General features: G+C 43.2%; 1 protein-coding gene across 2 annotated transcripts; it reads left to right on the top strand.

The window, feature by feature from the left end:
* The first annotated feature begins 220 nt into the window (after positions 1–220).
* Positions 221–13,530, top strand: mapk6 (mitogen-activated protein kinase 6). 2 transcript variants are annotated; one of them, XM_069671997.1, is made up of 8 exons: positions 221–478; positions 2,631–3,502; positions 3,626–3,943; positions 9,648–9,792; positions 10,159–10,323; positions 10,482–10,677; positions 10,895–11,012; positions 11,118–13,530. In XM_069671997.1, the coding sequence occupies exons 2-8, from the start codon at positions 3,266–3,268 to the stop codon at positions 12,213–12,215; spliced, it is 2,277 nt and encodes a 758-aa protein (XP_069528098.1). In that variant the 5' UTR covers positions 221–478; positions 2,631–3,265; the 3' UTR covers positions 12,216–13,530. The 2 variants fall into 2 exon arrangements, with proteins under 2 accessions (XP_069528098.1, XP_069528016.1); XM_069671915.1 differs by lacking the exon at positions 221–478 and adding an exon at positions 1,711–1,808.
* Positions 13,531–18,808: the final 5,278 nt, after the last annotated feature.

The raw sequence follows: 18,808 nt of genomic DNA on the forward strand, positions 1-18,808 counted from the left end.
GTGATGCTGCTGCTCGCCCATGCATCCATTCACAGCAGCATCCAGAGGCTGCAGGCTGTAAGGCACTAACTGCAAACTGAGAGAGGGATCAACAAAGAGGAAAATAGTGCCCAGTGCCCTGATCTCTTGACTTTGTTTTGCTCGGGACGTGTAAGCCTCGCGGGGATCAGATGTGAGGGCGGACCGCTAAAAGAGAAACACCCTGCGCATCCCGGTGCCAGATGGACTTTCTAAATCCGCAAGCCGCAGTGACTGAACTGTACCAGCGAATTTTCTCACTGGCACTGCTAATGCGTGCCATAATCTGAAAACAACGTTAATGCCGAACGAAAACAAATAGACCGGGGAAAAACAAATCGTGAAAAAAATCCAGGAAACAACAGAAGAAACAAAAACATCTACTGTTGGGATGAACAGGATAAAAAACACACTATAGCATTTGAAGAGACGGAAATTAACACAGAGGTCTCTTATTCAGGTAAGAGAATCGACTGTCATGGTAGCTCGTTTTCCTATTTTTGATCTCTTCATGGGTAGGAAAAAAGAGGATACAAAATGTTCATTTTTCCCCATTCCTTATCCGAGATCATATTGTTTATGTTTTAGGAGGCTGAAAATACAGCAAATAATAATTCAAGCATACTTCTGCCTTACTTTCTTTCACCTACATGTCTTGTTTTTAAAGGGATTTTTATTGTTAAATTGTCTAGTAGACTGTTATAATGTTTCCCAGTGTGCAGCTTGTTGCTGAACTGTGTTTAAAACGTGCTACGGATCCTCATAAAGATGTTTATAGCATTGCTGTTTATTGAGAGTATGGCGGTTGTGCCATGTTGTTATGATTGCGTCCGTTCACCTGTAAGTAAATATTAAGTTGGATTTTGAATCTACCGCTGTCACGTGATCCCTCACTTCAAACACATGTTTTGAATGAACTCATGCAGCTTTCAGGTATGCTCGGTAATTTTAGATGTCAAAACAGTTCTGTAGTGCGTTCAGTTACTGTAGATTTTTTAACTAATCATATAATTTTATGGAGAATGCCATAAATATGCATTGCTTGAAGTATCTTTTGTGGCTTTGGTTTCAATTATTTAGTTATATATAGGCCAACTACTTTTAATCAAATCAAAAAAATTAATCACATCAAGAACCATTTGTAATAATAGCCTACCATTCATTTCACATAGCCACTCATATATTTGTATAAGGCCTACATTTTTAATACTTTGCTAAGAATATTTTAAAGACTAACAATGGAATTTCAGGAAAGATCAGGTTGAGGAGAATGTTGTTTCTGGGACCATGAGGAATACATGAAAAATTAGGCAATGTAAAGCTGTGAATAAATGTAAATAGTATGCTATAGCTTCATTTCAATCGGTGACTAGAAAACATTTGTACTTGTTAACTGCATCTAAATCGATATTTATGTACCCCAATTACCTTGAGAGAGGCTTCAGATTACATTTTAATAGAAAACATAATAGATTATTGTCTAGATCAGAATAGATACTGGTAACATTTTGAAGTGTATTAAAAATCATTAAAGCAACTTATTTTGAGGCTTAATAGGCAAATAGTTCGCAAAGTTACCACAGAACTACCGTGAAGGGCTCTCGCCGTAGTAGGAATATTTCCGATAGTTCATGAAGGCGGCCTTGTTGTGACGCCACGCTCCCTTTCATAGCTCTGCCCAGCCTCAATGGCGATTGCAACAGATCCGCAGAGCTCGGCGGCGAAGCGCAGTCAAACCTCGTCTAGGTTTGATTAAACCTATAACGAAACTAATGCGACGAATAAGGACTGTAAGTAAATTCTTATCTATCGAATTCTCTCTCTGTTGTTCACGTTTTGTGTATATGGTTTTTTCGAGATCGTTTTTGCGGTTTAACCGTTGACTGCTTTGTGCTGCTGAGCGCGAGGAGAGCTGTTTCCACGTAGTCAGAAGCCTCCGCCAACAACGAGTCCTTTGTTCGTGCTATCGGCGGGTTTTACCTCTACGTTAAGGACGATATTTGTGAGATAGGCAGCGTAAAGAGGTCTTTATTTTCTATGTATAATATTGGGCTTTGTGGTGTTAAATGGTGACCATGTATATGTGATATATTAAAACCAAGCCGACGGATGTCTGTCAGGAGCTCGTCTGTTTGCCGTTATGCTTCCATTCTGTTTCCCCTCAGTCAGACCGGGTGAAGGCCGAAAATAAGGCGGTATGAACATTTATAACTCGGAATATGAGCTGGGGTTTTTCTTTATAATATGTGGTATATGAGTATACTCTTCAAATTGAATCTTGGCCAAGTCTCTGGGGGTTTACCTCTATTTTACCGATACCCAGAAACCGGACTGGCAAGCGTTTAACCCGGGCGGGGGAGGGTGAGTTTCCATCAGACACCACGTTTACAGTAAAGCCGGTGAATAATATGGCTGGTTGTTTGTTACTTTTGTGAAATCCCCCAAGTATTTAAATCTTAATGAAGGCAGGATATGACTACATTTTCTTTGAACGGTTGGTTATTTGCGTAAACCTTCTTAAATTGTGAACGATAGACTCATTTCTTTTCTGGCCATAAATCGTTCTGCATTTTAATTATTTTTCTTGTTTTGTTTTTCCTCTTGTCTTTCAGGTTATACCCAAGTAAAATGGAGGATAGTTTTGATTGCGACTGTGGCGAGCTTGAGCCACCTGATCATTGAGGGTGAACAATTACTTTAGAGACTTCAAGGCCAGACTCATTTCAATTTTATAGATCAGGTTACTTGACAGGAAAAAAAAAAAACAGACTCATAAATACATATTTCTAAAATAGAAAAAAAAGTGCATTTAGGCAAATTTCACATGAAGCTGCTCAGGACCAGTCAAACACTGAATGTATCTGCACTGTAAGGATGCAACTACATGCTTTTATAGTTTAACATAGTGTCAGTGCTTTTTAATTGGCCCCATTCCAGTCCATTCCATTGCAGTCTATAAACACTAATCTACAAAATCCAGTTAGGATTTGAGGAGGAATTAAACATTTTCTCTCCTTATATAAAATGGAAAGAAAGATGGATTACACATTTGTGCCCCACATTTGACAGTGACGGTTAAACAGGGGGGACTGAGTAGTCGTCTGTACAGGGGTCAGTTAGCGCAGCCTCTAAAGCAGTTGAGGAATTATCAGATAAATTCCTCTGTGGGTGTTAAAGTTGGACTTAAATAGGCCTGAGACCAAACAGATAGCAGAAGCCTGGTGTGTAAAAGCCAAAACTAGTCGTCATGGCAGAAAAGTTTGAGTCCCTGATGAACATCCATGGCTTTGACCTGGGTTCTCGCTACATGGACTTGAAGCCTCTGGGCTACGGAGGGAACGGCCTGGTGTTCTCAGCAGTCGACACGGACTGTGACAAGCGTGTAGCTGTGAAGAAAATCATCTTGACCGACCCACAGAGTGTGAAGCACGCCCTGCGGGAGATCAAGATTATCAGACGCCTCGACCATGACAACATTGTCAAGGTAAGCTGCAAGGAGCTTGCTCAATGTTGAAAAGATTAATTATCTTTTTTTCTGGCATTAAAAGAAAATAGGATTAAATGATGTCTTATTTACAATCCTGATTATTCCTTCTTGTGTCTCCAGGTGTTTGAGACACTGGGCCCCAACGGCCGCAGACTAACAGAGGACATAGTGTCACTGACAGAGGTCAACTCGGTCTACATTGTGCAGGAGTACATGGAGACAGACTTGTGTCAACTGCTGGAGAGGGGCCTTCTTTCTGAGGGCCACGCCAGGCTCTTCATGTACCAGCTCCTCAGGGGCCTTAAGTACATCCACTCTGCGAACGTGCTGCACCGCGACCTCAAGCCTGCCAACCTGTTTGTCAACACAGAGGACCTGGTGCTGAAGATTGGGGACTTTGGGCTGGCCCGCATCATGGACCCCCACTACTCTCACAAGGTAGGACCAGTATCCAAGTAGTTGTTCAAGTTAGTCATGTAATAGCGGAAAGTTTGAAATATTGATTTTATTGGGTTTTGTGATGAGCGGTGTGAGTTCTGAGAACTCATTAAATGTTTGCAATCTTTGTGCCCATAGATAAGCTCTTTGCTGCTCTGACACGTGATGTTTAGGTTATCGCTCAGTAATGCAGGGCTCCCCAGGGTGACGCAGTTTCTCAGCAGGAAGTAAACAAGACGGGATGTGGTTCCTTTAGGTAACGCCTCTGTTTCCCTTGTCAGGAGAATTGAGGCAGCGGAAAGCACAACCCTGGGAACTGTTTGTTTTCCGTTTTCAAGTTTACACAGCTAGAAGTAAAGACAGGCTCAATTCCAAGTCTGAATATAGAAATTAGTGGGTTAATGATGAGAAAAGATGAAGATAATCCACACTCCCAGGTGGGAAAAAAACATCAAATGTGTGAATGTAGAGTAGTTCAGCCTTGAGCCTTTTTTTAGCTTCCGATGGTAATGCTGAAGGCTTGAGGCTGCAGTAGATCTGTTATAGACATGCTGCATTTAAATTGATTTATTTATATCTCAGAGTGCATGTTTTCCCTCTCTGCCATTTGCAGGAGGTCATTACTCTGTTCACGGCTATGAATTGTATAATCAGGAAAACAGCGTTTCAGAGAAGCCTGTTTTCTCTGTGTTAAAGGCTTAAATCTTTGTTTCTCGTCACTTGCCAGCATCATTTAAACCTGGGCATAAAAGCCAGATGTTAACACACCAAATGTTGAATGTACACATTTAATGCTCCCTATAAACCTGTTTTTGTTTGTGAAGCTGTATAATGGCAGCAATAAAGTGTTTGATCTTTAGTATGAGAACAGTATAGATTAGCCTGTGTAATTGTAGCCAGGTGGAAGGACTTGTATCTTTCTGTCACCTTATAAAGGGATGAGGAAATTCCAGTCCGAGGCCATATGGTGCTGCGATGTGAGGGAATCTTGTTTAGGAAATCTCCCTCCCTCCCACGCTGTAGCCGCTGCATCTTCTTAGAGCAGAGAGGCAGTCAGATGCTCACACGTGTCTCAAATTAGTCATCGGGCAGTCTGAAGTACGCTCACGTGATGTGATCCCTCTGGCTAACGCAGCCTCATTCATATCCTTTACACATCCAGGAGAACCCTGCCGCATCATCCCCGTGAGACAGACTTACACACTGTTGTTTACCAGATCAGCCCCTTTTCAGCTCCCTGCCACTACTACTACTAAGCTTCTGTAGTCTTCTCACATTTTAAGCCATTACTTCTATATTCTCTTATGAGTCACATATGTGGTGGAGACAATAGTCGTCTATCAAGAAGAGGAAGGCGAGGCCTCCTATTTGCTGGGAAGCACTGAGAATTTCTCAGTCACTGAAGCCACCCACCCGATGTTACAGCAATCCTCCCCTACAGCAGAGTTTGCCATGTGGGCTTTTTTCCCTTTATATAAGCAGTTTTTCCTGATGGGGAAACAGCAGGCAAGGGGGTATTGGAAAGCTGCTTGACTGGGGTCAGCTCTCTTCTGTGTTTGGCTGTTGTCTGCTGTAGTGTAGCAGACTGCTGCTGCGGAGTGTTTGTCAAGGATACTAGGCACACTCATTTTAAAAGGCTTTTACCTTGCTCTCTTCCAAATTGTGCTGCTATGACAATAATAGTGTTATGGTGGAAAGAGAATATCTGATCCATGTTTTCTTTTCTGTTGGATTAGCCTTAAGAGTATAAAAAACTCTAGCGATACTGATTGTAATATGAAATTGTTGATATTGTAGCTCTTACTAACTTGTCATGTTGCTGCCACCACACTGTTTGCCTTTGTCACGTGATAATTTACTTGAAATCGGTTCAACTTGGCAGCTCTAAAACAGTACTTGCCATCGTCAGCCATAAAACATCCATGGTTGCAGGACCAAGCAACTTGCTGGGTAAGCTACTGTTTTAGAGCAGCAAAGAAGAATCGGATTTCTAGTGAACTATGTTGGGAGAATTTTCACAGCCAATGAATTACGATATCGGATTGGTGCAGACTGGCGTAGTTGTGGATACCCGAGCCTGCATTTTAGTCTTTATCAGAGGCATTTTGATGCTGGTATCGGGTTTGGAACAACTCTAGCCATGTAGTTTTTCCTGATGTTGAAACATGCAGGCAAAGATACAAAAAAGAGCTGTTTTACAGAGGGCAGTGGGTTTTTCTTTTCACTGTTGTAATACTGCTGCAGACTCCTGCTGCTGAGCTTTTGTCAAGGACACAATTGCTGGCACACTGACTTTATTAGGCCTGACCCTGCTCTCGTTTCCAAACTGTGCTGCTGTGTCTGTCTCTGCAACAACTATAGTTGTGTGTTGGGGGGGAGGAGATCTCTGATACCTCAACCAGCCACTTTTCATGACTTCACCTATAGTCCTCTGACCGAGTGTGAGTCATCTGGTGTCGCATACCAAATGAGGCTTGTGTGAAAATGAACCCATCACCCTCACACGACTCTACGGTGCCCAGTGGAGTGCGGAGGCGTAGAAAAACAGTTGGTTTCAGTATTGGCCAGACATTAGGAGCGGAATCACTGAGGGCAAGTTTGCTTTCACCAACCAACCTCTACTTGAAGCAGGCTGGGTGAGCCGGAGCAGCTGGGTGGCTGAGTGCATGTTATTTGAATAGCGTCGCTTCTAAATAAAGAAGCGCTCTTCGCCAGTTAACCTCAGTCTCTGGCGACGACTCAATAATGAGGTATCTAGATTCATGCATCACTGGTGAAGCACAATGTTTTCGTTCCATCTTTCTACTCCCACCTCCCTACTGTTTTGTGTTGCTGTGTTTATGAAAAACAACACCTCATAATTCTCGTCAGGCTTCTATTAATCCTGCACGCTGTTTAAAGCTTGCCAAGAGTACCCGTGTTTCTGCGGCGTCTCTCCATTGTTTTGAGAAAGCCAGTTGTTTCTGCCCGTGTGAACTGTAAGGCCAACCCCTCGTGGTGGCCCCAGATCAAGAATGACAAGAATTCACGTGCACTCATCCAACTTCTCCAACCCGACTCCCCTCCTTTTTCCCAGCCAGCTCTTTGTCTTGTTGTGGGAGCCTTGCTCTGAGCTGATTTGAAGCTGATCTAACCCCTATGTTCATTTCCACTTGTAGCCCACCCTTTTGAAAGAAAGGGAAGTGCTGTGGGTATAATCACACGTTCGTTTTAGCATTGGTTGTGTTCAAGCAAGATGTTGTGGTTTTATACAAGGCTAGCATAGGCTATAAACTACTTCAGGATACTGTAACACTTTAAACGTGTGCCATAGCTAAGTGATATTACATCTGCTCACTGTGGCTACATATGTTTTTCTGTTTAGAGGTGAAGTAAGGTCGAAAGGTGGGACAAAAGCACGCCTCGGGCATGTGTACAATATATTCATGTAGAAATTGGTCTCTGTATTTGATTAAGCGCCAAAGTAGTTTCACTCGTGTAAACCTGGAAAACTTGAATGCAGGCTCCTTGTTCAGCCTGTGGCTAAGCATGAAGTCAGTTATATGAGATGTTGTAGAAATAATAACCTGAACGCTTTTAAGGAATGTTACATTAAGAGGAGAGGGTGAAGGGTTCACAGAGGTCCTTCTACACACAAGCGTCCTGCACAATGCGCACACTCGCACAAACATTTGACCTAATTATTTAGTCGGCAGCAGGCTGCTCCGGACTTCACATGATCTCACAAGAGTAAAGCATGAGAGTCCACTTCAGGTTTAATGAATTTCAGAGAGGTGCTTTTACTTACAAAAGTTTCATGCAACTTGTAGTAGTTTCATCTAGGGCTGGAATCATTAATTATTTTTGTTATTGATTATTCTGCATGATGTTTTAACTGTTTTTTAATCCAATCATTTAGTCTGTAATGTCAGAAAGTTGTGAAATATATGCTCACAATTTCACAGAGACCAAAGTGACAACTTCAAATTGCTTCAAAACACAAGGCTTTCATTGTGAAATGACAAAAAGCAGCAGCAACCTAGATTTGCTCTGAAAATCACTAAAACAATTCATGGATTATCAGAATATGAGAACTGGTTTTCCTTTGTTTATTGTTGCAGCTCTGGTTTCATTGTTGTCCACTCGAACCATAAGATGGAATAAATAGTTTTTTCATGAACTCTTTCCTTGTGTCAAACGTGAGAGACTGCAGTGAAGCTCCACTTATCCTGCTATTTACAGCTCAATGGTTCGGCCCTGAAAGGATTCACGTGTTTGTGGGTGGGTTAAGACTAAAATACATCAGAGCCGACAAAGAAATGTCTCATTTCAGTCTTCAGTCAACAGCTTCTGTCAATTAGTGCAGCGGCACCAGCCACTTTTTAATTACATTTGGTTAGAGCTGCTGAAGGTTGCTGTGACTAAAGGCAGCCTGACACACTGAAGGAGTCTGTTATGAGTCATTAAATGTCAGCCCAGTCTAGATCTAGATCAGGTGGTTGAGTTATTCACCCTCTGTTGCCAGAGGGACTGAGATGGCTGTTGCTTTGATGCCTGTGTGTCTGTTTGTGGTGAGCAGTTCACTTGGAGATCAGTAAACTTGAAACTCCAGCTGCAGTGTTCACCTAAATACTTTATGCAAACTCTAACCATCTCCTCTAGTTCAGAGTCCATTGGATACAGAATTGTCCTTACGCAATGACCTGACACTCTTTCAAGCGAACCTTATCAACATTTCTGTTGCATTGATCTCCTGCATGTATGACCTCATGGTTACCACATTCACATAGGTCAGATAATTTACTAGCTGTTTCTCAAAGTGCTGGTCAGGCTTGCACGTTTCAGTCAGGTGAGGTGTGACCTGCATGTGATTCCCCTCGACCTCCATACAAGCTTCTTGTTGGAAACTAGTCTCAGACAAGCATGTTGGTTAAAGCTGAAGGAAGACCTTTCTACAGTCAACATGGCGTGTCATTTAAAGGCCCATGAAAACAAGGGCGTGCAGAGTGAGGTGATAAACTCCAGGATAGAGTGACATCAAGCATACGTGGCTAACTAAGGGTGGAAAGAGGAGCCTGGTTGAGCGGCGAGCCGGCCATTTTGGTCTCACCTCAAACAACCAATGAATGTGGGGGGGAGAGGGAGGAAAGCGAGGGTGTTGTTTTACCACATCCCTTCCCCCAATGTCCCACACACACGCACAGACAGGTCAGTTTTCTTTGTGTTCAGTGTCCTCCTGTTCCTGTGAGCGGTCAGGCACTGTGAGAGAGCAGAGTGCAGATTGGTGTCACTGGTGTGTCATTGGTGAGCGGAGTGTGTGGCAGCGGGGGATTATCCTGCTCCCTCAGACTGCTGACAGGGCCCGCACGTGTCCAATCTCCCCCCTTTCATCTATCTTTTCTCTCTGGGGTCTTTGTCTCCTCACTGCGCTGTGTACGTGACCGACACAGAGCAGGTCCGTCAAGGAGAAGGCACGGGGAGGGGGGGGTCACGGGGTTTAGCATGGACCAGCAGGCATGGTGTGATCTGTGGACTCGTGTTTAGCAGCAGTGTGGTGGGCAAATGGAAAAAAAGTGGTCACATTTTTTTTATTACTGAGGTCAGATTTTAGAGCATCTTAACCAATCATACAGACTCGACAGCTTATAAACGGGGAATATTACGGTTTAAGTCTGTCTTATACTTTTCCCCCCGCACTAAATATTCCATGTCTCTTCCCCCACAGGGCCATCTCTCTGAAGGTCTCGTCACCAAATGGTACAGGTCTCCACGCCTGCTGCTCTCTCCTAACAACTACACCAAAGCCATCGACATGTGGGCCGCCGGCTGCATCTTCGCTGAGATGCTCACAGGGAAAACCCTCTTTGCTGGTAAGTGTTTTCTCAGTTTCATATGTGTGACTCATTTTAACACCTCGTATGCAAATATACTAGAGAGTAAACTGAAGCCGACTGATGAGGTGTGTTTATCCTGGTAGTCAATGTATGCTTGTTCAGAAGAGACGGGGTCAGTCTGCATTTATTGCCCTCCTTTCATATCTATGTGAGCGGGGAGAGACTAACTGCTCTTGTTTGGTGAAACTGCCTTGAGCTCAGCGCAGAGCAAATAACATCTCAGTTCTCATGATCTTCTGCGCTCTGCCTCACTCAAAACAAACTAACACAGTCATGCCGACGTTGAATGTTGTGTAACTCTTCTAAGAAAAGCGCCTGGTATTTGTCCGCCCGTTCTTTTAGGAGCCCACGAATTGGAGCAGATGCAGCTGATCCTGGAGTCCATCCCAGTTCTGCGAGAGGAAGACCGTCAGGAGCTCCACAGTGTCATCCCAGTCTTCATCCGCAATGACATGTCCACGCCTCACACGCCGCTGGGCAAGCTGCTACCTGACGTCAGTCCTCAGGGTGAGTACCGCTTACTTATTAGTTTATAAGAACATGCAGGATTTTAAAGTACACTCATGGATGTAGACCCGACATAAGGGTCAGGGTCATGCCTCCCTGTACGTCACGTGGCATGTTTTCTTACTTGATAATCTCATTGTCCTCTTCTCACTCTGCAGCCTTGGATTTCCTGGAGAAGATCCTGACCTTTAACCCCATGGATCGTCTGACTGCAGAGGAGGCCCTGGCCCACCCCTATATGGCTGACTACTCCTTCCCCCTGGATGAGCCGATCTCTCTGCACCCCTTCCACATTGAGGATGAAGTTGATGATATCCTACTCATGGACCAGAGCCACAGCCACACCTGGGACAGGTAATAATTTATCACCTTTAGACATTGTGGTGTAATTATTAGTATTATTAGAGAATAGTTTCTTTGCCTCTGAGTATGACTCATTGGGATATGCAGATTATGTAACAAGAAAAAGGACACGTTTTAATGGTCTGTTTGCACAGTTAGATCCTGTACTTGAGCTTTTTGTGTGTTTTGTGCTGCGCCGTGTGTACTTAAGTCTCTTTTATTCTCTTAGGTATCATGAGAGCCAGCTGTCAGAGGCTGACTGGCACTTACACAGCACCCATGACCCAGAAGAAGTACAGGTTGACCCAAGGGCTCTCTCTGATGTAACGGATGAGGAAGAGGTTCAGGTGTGTATTCAGCATCAAAGATTAAAGGTTTATCCGATACATGTCTGCCTTCTTAAAATATATTTGAACGCTTATAAACAGCGGCTAACTGTTGTCTGTTTCCAGGTGGATCCTCGTAAATATGCTGATGGAGATCGGGAGAAGTTCCTGGATGAGCCGTCCTACGACTACTCCACCATGTTCCTGCCGGAGCGTTCCTGGCAGGACGACGACCACCATGAGAACAAATACTGTGACCTGCAGTGCAGCCACACCTGTAACTACAAGGCCGTGTCGCCCTCCTACCTGGACAACCTCATCTGGCGAGACAGTGAAGTCAACCACTACTACGAACCCAAACTCATCATCGACCTCTCCAACTGGAAGGAGCAGCAGAGCAAGGAGAAGGCCGACCGCAAGGCCAAGAGCAAGTGTGAGAAGAACGGGCTGGTGAAGGCCCAGATCGCGCTGCAGGAGGCCGAGAAGACCCAGAGTCCGGTGGAGAAGGACCGAGAGCAGGAGAAACACCAGACAGAGAAGCCTCAGAGCCAGCAGAACCAAGGCTTTGACTTTGACTCCTTCATCGCCAGCACCATCAAACTGAGCCTGCAGCCAGAGCCCTGTCAGGAGGCCGCCCTGCTCAATGAGGTGGGCCTCCTGAACGAGCTCAACACTTCTGTTTCCCAGCTGGAGGCGCCCCGCTCCGGCTCCATGTCCAAGTCCATAAGTCAGGAGAAGGAGGAGAAGTGCCTGGTAAACCTTGCCCAGTTAGGCGGAGGAGGGCTGGGGGTTGTCGGCGGCGACAGCGTCAGGCCCGCTCAGCCCTGGGAGAGCTTCGGCTCCGGGGAGAGAGTCGGAGAGAACGGCTGTTTGATAGATGAAGCGTGCTGGGACATTCGCAAAGAGGACCACTTCCAGAAGGAGAGCACTTACACCAGCTACCTGGACCGCCTGTTCAGCCGGAAGGAAGAGGTGGTGGGAGAGACTGTAGCCGGCCCGGATACGGAGCCCTCGGAGGTGAGAGAGCTGGAAGAGAGCTTCCTCAGCAGGAACACAGAGATCATGCTTAACATGCAGCTGGACTCTCTGGCCCTGCCTGGCTTTGACGGCACCGATGACTTGCCTCTAAAATCCATCCAGGCGTCCCTCACCCCCTGCGCTGTCAAATGCTCGCCACAAATTGCCCATAAAACATACAGCAGCATCTTCAAGCATCTTAATTAAAGAATTATATCCTCCACAGTGCAAAAACTAGGCAGTTTGTTTTTATGTTCTTTTTTTTTAATAACATGATATATTATTGTACTTGAATCATTTCATACCTTTTTTATTATGGTTACTTTTTAATTTTGTTTTATAAGAGTTGAGAGGGGTGATTTATTATATTTAAAGAGTTTTGGTCATCACTCTGAGCCTTGATCACCAGGCCTTCATGGGTTAATGTCTACGCCCTCATTGCTAAACTGGCATGTTACTCGCACACTTAAGTACTGTAGACGAACCGAGAGCAGGAGAGAATTATCTGGAAGAGAAGATGGACGTTAGGAGAGGAGATCGGATTTAAGGAGGAGGTTTGGCTGTTGGGTGTGACATAAGGAAGGATGGTAGACGCTAACAATGCTGTAGGCATTTAAAGTGCTTTCAAACACCCTTTCCTGTGATGGGATACAAGAAAAAAAGGGGGTTTGGATGTCCTTTTTTAAAAAAAACATTTTGTTTATGACATTTTTCCCTGAAGAAAGCTTCCTTAAAACCCTTTCATACTGTAAATCTGACACATGATGCCAGCAGCAACCATTATCGTAGGCGTTAATGTAAATGTGTTATCTACCTCAAGGTAACAGCCGCGAGAGACACTCGAAGCCGCACTAGTGCTTTACACACATGACCATCCTCATGCCATGAAATGAAGTGGTCGCGTAGATGAAATCTGTCTCACTTTAGCATTTAACATAGTGAGGTGTTTCAGTAATCATTATTTATTTCTAGCAGATGTGCGATATTTATTTTATCAGAAATGTGTTATTTCAATGTGATTATTGAAGACGGAGGAGGTGGACAGACTTCCAGTTTCATTTCGGCACTATATGGGTGTGTAAGTGTTCCTTTGTTTTTACGGTAGGATGCAAATTCATCTGTTATGTTCTAAAAGGAGTCGAGGCTTTCTGTTTTCCACCAATATTTGTCCAAATGGATATCATTCTTTTTGTTTTTTATTTATAGGTGCGTTCTGTCTTTAGTGGAAAAACTGCTTTATGGTTTAAAGAAGCGCCTAAAAGTCTTAATTTTTTATCTAAATGTAATGTAAAAAATGCGTGCATGGAGGCAGGAGAAAGGTACATCTAAAGTAAAGTTAATGGTGAGTATAATGTACGTCAGTTTTAATTGTACGTTCTTTGTTAAATTTCTATGTACTTTTTCCAGGCAAGCATGATGAATTAGGTTAAGGTGTAGCATGTAGAACACTTATGGACTTTTTTTGTAATCATTGGTTCCCCTGTTCTACAAAATATCTCAAAATAAAATTACTGGCAAAGAGTTCGACCTGCGTCTGTCTTTTCTTCTTGGTCAGGGGAGACTCCACACACTCAGTTAAATGGTGAGTTTGTGAGTGGAATAATGTGCGACTGCAGCGCCTCAAGATAGTAGTTGGTGGTGAAGAAGTGCTGACTACAGTTCTGCCACCTCTAGACTCCAGTTTTAATGTTTAAGAGGCAGACTAAATTACACTGGGAGTGTTGGGACACAAGCTCTGAATCATCAGCTAAATGTAGCTCTGACTCAGACCACTATATATCAGAGCTGACGACTGGGTACACAAGGTCCCACCTGCTTCAAAGTACAACACTGCAGAAAAACGAGCAGAGTTGTATAACAAATGCGCACATTTTCATTATTTGGCTGCAACATTTCGTGGTCCTCTCCTGTTCTGCAATAGTGACACATTTCCTCTGTCGAGAAATACAGGTGGAGCAACACTATGACGCCATTTCACTTCCCATCACAGGCGGCGTTACTGTATTTCCAAACCTCTCTGGAACTTAAGAGTGAGAACTACATGAGGTGTGTGGAAATGATGTGGTGACACTGTCAAAGTGACCCAGGCTTTTTCACCACAAAAGTTAAATTCTTTGGCATGAATGTAACTTGTTTGAAAGCTTGGAGCCTATAATTTCCCTGTGATGTGTAATCATTAAAATCAACATGACCTACTTGTGAGTTTAGTACTACATTCAACCGTGTGCATCTTTTATAACAGATAAATGTCTGGCTACATGACCCATAAAGGACACAATAAAAGTAAGCTGTAAAAGGTGCTGCATTTAAAACGTGACTAAAGCATAAAAAGCACAACATGCGGGAGAGTAAAAGTAAAAGCTTTCATTATGTAGGACAAGCCCGACCAGTTTATGACATGTTACCGAGTTATTGATGCAGCACTAGTGTTGCTGCAGGTCTATTTTAACAATACAATTGGATAGCTTATATTAAAATGCTCTATATTTCACCACATGATTGGCTGTGTTACTTGTGAAACCTTAGAAAGTATAAAGAAGCATAAAATGGAAAAGCTTGAGTAGATGTACTTTCTTTCTTTGGTGTCAAGGTGAACTGTCTGTATCCAAAATGCGAACAGATAAATGTTTGCCTGCATGAGCCAAACCAGTGGGGAACTGGTTCACAGCGCGCAGAACAGGACGGTAACCTTGCAGCAAAGGAAAGGTTTTTGGTACAAAGGTTGGAGCTGTTTGTCAGACTATAATCAGCTGCAGCTGGGCCTCTGATATTTCACCGCTGCTACTTCCTGCTGGGAAAAATTAGGCCAACTACGTGTGTTTATCTGCTCTCTTGGTAACAATACAAGCCTCAGCCACAATGATTAAACCCTGCTGGAATACTCAGATGAAAGCTAAGGTACTTGGGTTGTGCCAAGTGATAGCATAGCAGGGATGCTTCAAGGCTAAATCTAGGTCATGTGTGTGTCATGGTGTTATGCGTTTTCCTTTTTTCCGTTTGCTCATTTTCTTTCTCCGGTTCCTCATTCTCTCAGTTTTTCTGCTTCTCCTCCGCAGACTGATTTTTTTTAACATCAAATAGTTTCAACTCATCTCAGACGTCAACACTTGCATCAACAAGCTTCCTCATTACCTCCACCATGACCCAAACTCCTCCGTCCTCCCTCTCTGCGTCACATTTTCCTGTAAGTTCCACCTAATTACAGAGCATTTCTCCCCTATACCTATCCTCCTCCTGTCTGCCACTCATCCCTCACTGTCTTAGGTCTCCCCCAGGTTCCCGGGCCTGTCAGGTGCTGTCAGGTTAAAAATAAAGTCCAGGAACTCCAGGATAAGCAGCTCAACTCAGCAGTCATCAGCTGACAGTAGCTTAACGCACTGCCTGCTAATACAAGGTCACTGATGCTATTCTCTTTCCTGGTAGGCCAATTAAAACTCAGCGTTGGAGATTTCAGCAAAAACCAGGTACTGCATAAGCTTCTGCAGTGATTCCTCGAATGGAAAGTGGTGAAGTAACTTGTTTGTGTACCTGTGATGACCTGCTTGGCAGAGGTTTTCTCACTGTGGTTAAATAAACGTGGAGACAAAGCACAAGCCTCCAAACTGTTATCCGCTACAACTCGAGGCAGCTCATTATGGCTCCTCAGGGTCAGAATGCGTGTCCATATTCAGACCCCAGTCGTGCACAGTGCTGCCGGATACTAAAGTTAGAACACAAAGTGCCTTTATAAATAGGCGTCGGCTCTCAGGGACCTGCACTTCAAAAGCTCCAACTACCTCAGACAAAGTTACACAGTGTCCTGATCACATGACATGAGGTCACTGCATCATTTTCTTCTGGCCTTCTGCAGCTGTAGCAAAAGATGCTAGTTCAAGTTCACGCTTTATATTATCATGTGCACAACATTTACTGAGAAGCAGTTGTTGGAAATATAATTATTAAGTTCCCTCAAACAGTTTTCTTAAGACCTGCAAAAATAAAATGATGTAAGTGGAGCAAAATGTAAGTAGAAACCGAGACCTTAAATAGTGCAGCAGCTTAAATATAGAGCTACATACATTATTATATAGAGCATATGTAAAGCATTATATCATGAAATATAAAGAGCTTTGTGAATCCGAGGGGAGCTGCAGTCACTTTTTTCACTTACTTACATTGTTTTTCACATTGTCATTCATTTTATATACACATAATAATTATATACTCTTTTTTGCCATAACTGCAGGAGCCTTTAGTTTCAAGGTGACAACAAAGTTACTATACTACTAACTAACTTTGTTGGGGGCTTGGGGGCTTTGCTCTCCTGTGAGGAATCCCTTAAGATGCAGAAGTTTAAATGTGATGTCAACTTTAAGCTACCTGTTTAGCACCAAACAGCAGACAGACACAGGTAGCAACTATAGATGGTGAACCCCAGTCCTTCAGAACCTCCACTGGCTCCCTGCCCAATTTGAAACCCTCCTCATCACCAACAAGGCCCTCCTCTACCTAGCCTCACTGACCTCCTTCACCAACACGCTCCCACCTGTAACCTCAGATCCGCCACTGCCAACCTCCTCACCCCTCTCACCCGATCCAAATCACAGGACCTGGGGGGACAGAGCCTTCTCTATTACCACCCCCAACCTCTGGAACTCTCTCCCATCACCTCAGACACTCTCCCTCACTCCCCTCATTCAAAACTGGACGCAGAACCCACCTACTCAAATCTGCTTTTAATCTGTGACCCACCTTTATCTTCTTTTCTATACATGCACTTTAACTGTTTTTTCTGCACTTTCATCGATTTATACTGTTTATTGCTTTTACTGTCTTTGCTATTTGTTTTAGTGTCTGAGTACTTTTTAAAGTGCTATAAAACTGAAATGTATTATTATTATTATTGTAACATTAGACTCCATAGTTAAGCTGCTAAAGAACCTGATTTTTCTCCTTAGGAGTTGGTGGAGACCAAAGTTAAAAGACCCCCCAAAGATCAATTATATCAGGTTTATGGACGGGTTTATATTTTTTTAAAGCCATGTTAAAACCGACCACATCCTGTGTTCAGGTGTAAACACTATAAGTTCCTCTTCTCTATACTGCCACAAAGAGCCTTTCTTATTAATTTTAGGTGAAAGAAACAGGACGAAATCTACAGTCCTTGTTAAAAAAAACATTTTAAAGTGTTCAACGGGTCCACAGATCCTGCGAGCCTTTCAAAGTTCCTGTGTTTTTATTATGAAGTTCCCTCTTTGTGTGCAGCTCAGTGTGGAAAGTGCCTGCCAGGGGAAACACAGAAAGACAATTTTGTGCATAAAACAGTGTTATGTTGGAAGAAACCAGACAGACTGCTCTCACCTCTAACCATATTCACCTGAACATTAGAAGCACTTGTTTCATAGAACCAGGGCTGTGGTCTCTTTACAGCCAGTGTGGACAGCAGGAATGATAACAGCAACATGTCTCTCATGTGAGTCTTGTGTTGAGAAAGACCTGAAAATCTATCCTGTACGCCTGACAAGTTTAAAGTTCTCTCTGACTGCTGATCGTTATTTCAAACAGGGTGAAAGCTAATGTTCTGATTTTGTATGAAGCTAAAAAAAGAGATCAGATTGAAAATTAATTCATCGTCAGTTAGGCCCGAGTACAGTGGCGGCTGATGCGATAAACATGAGTGACTAACTCGGTTATTTGCGGCCTCATTCAAAGAAAACTCATTTATTATGATGTCCTGATCACACAATGTTCCTGATGCGTGTGGAGGGGCAGCAGAAGGACTTTTATTACGCAGAATCATTTAATTTAGCTGAAGAGTTTATAGAATAACAACCTTTATTCTTTTGTGTGCAAACAACTGGAATCACTGTTACTATAAAAGACTTTGCTTTTCTTGCGTACCGTGCAGCATGCACATACAGAACGCACAAATCGAGTGAAAAATGGAGAGACAAGGTTTTACTTTCACTTTCGAATGTCATCCAATGAAATTCTTGCTTTTAAAGTTCAAAGAAATCCAACATTCGTCTCAGCAGGAATCATCTGATGTGTGACCCAGAAGAAGGACTACATTTAGACCGTGACAATTGACCTCATCCTTGATCGATTACGCAGCCTGGGGGGAGAAAGACATGTTTGAGACACTGTCTTTTCTGCAGCGAAAAATCTGATATCTTGAGTCATGAGTTTATAATGTTTTTGTTTGTGTTAATTTTGCAATAGAAACTGTTTACACCTCTGGCTGCTGATCATTTGATCATTAAAGTTATGTAAAGTTTGGGATTGCTGCTGGTGATTTTCCTACAAACACACACGCACACATTTCGAACAAACTACCCAAACAGTGTCATTAGTGTTGGGTTTCTCTCTTTTTAACACTTTTATTCTTATATTTTATATATTTATATGATATTAATATTATTATTATAATTTTTATAACTTACACTTATTTGTATTTGTATTATTAGGGTGCCATTGGGTATTATCTGGCTCTAGTTATATTTCCCCATAGTTCTATATTAGTAAGACGAAGAAGAAGAAGAAGAGGACATACTTTATCAATCCCCGAAGGAAAATTCAAATTTTTTCACTCTGTTAGTACAAACATGCTACACACACATAGGCCAGAAATACACACATGCACAAACAGGACCCTACAGACATGCATTAAGGGAGAGATGTCCATGTGAGGGAGCTGCCCCTAGGAGTTGGGTTGCCTTGCGCAAGGACACCGCGACAGTGACCAGGAAAGCAACTGACACCTCTACCAGCCCCAGTTCCACGCTTGGTCTGTACCGGGACCTTAGCCAGCTGCCCTTTGG

This window comes from Semicossyphus pulcher, unplaced genomic scaffold (genome assembly GCF_022749685.1).
Source record: "Semicossyphus pulcher isolate SPU_LCO1_2020_fin unplaced genomic scaffold, fSemPul1.0.p SCAF_1, whole genome shotgun sequence".
In the NCBI taxonomy this organism is placed as follows: Eukaryota; Metazoa; Chordata; class Actinopteri; order Labriformes; family Labridae; genus Semicossyphus; species Semicossyphus pulcher.

What these genes read in the sequence shown, in the direction of transcription:
- mapk6 (XM_069671997.1), top strand. Translation starts at nt 3,266, where the DNA reads ATGGCAGAAAAGTTTGAGTCCCTGATGAACATCCATGGCTTTGACCTG. An exon ending in ACCATGACAACATTGTCAAG is followed by an intron (nt 3,503 to 3,625) that starts GTAAGCTGCAAG and finishes TTGTGTCTCCAG; the next exon opens with GTGTTTGAGACACTGGGCCC. An exon ending in AGGGAAAACCCTCTTTGCTG is followed by an intron (nt 9,793 to 10,158) that starts GTAAGTGTTTTC and finishes CCGTTCTTTTAG; the next exon opens with GAGCCCACGAATTGGAGCAG.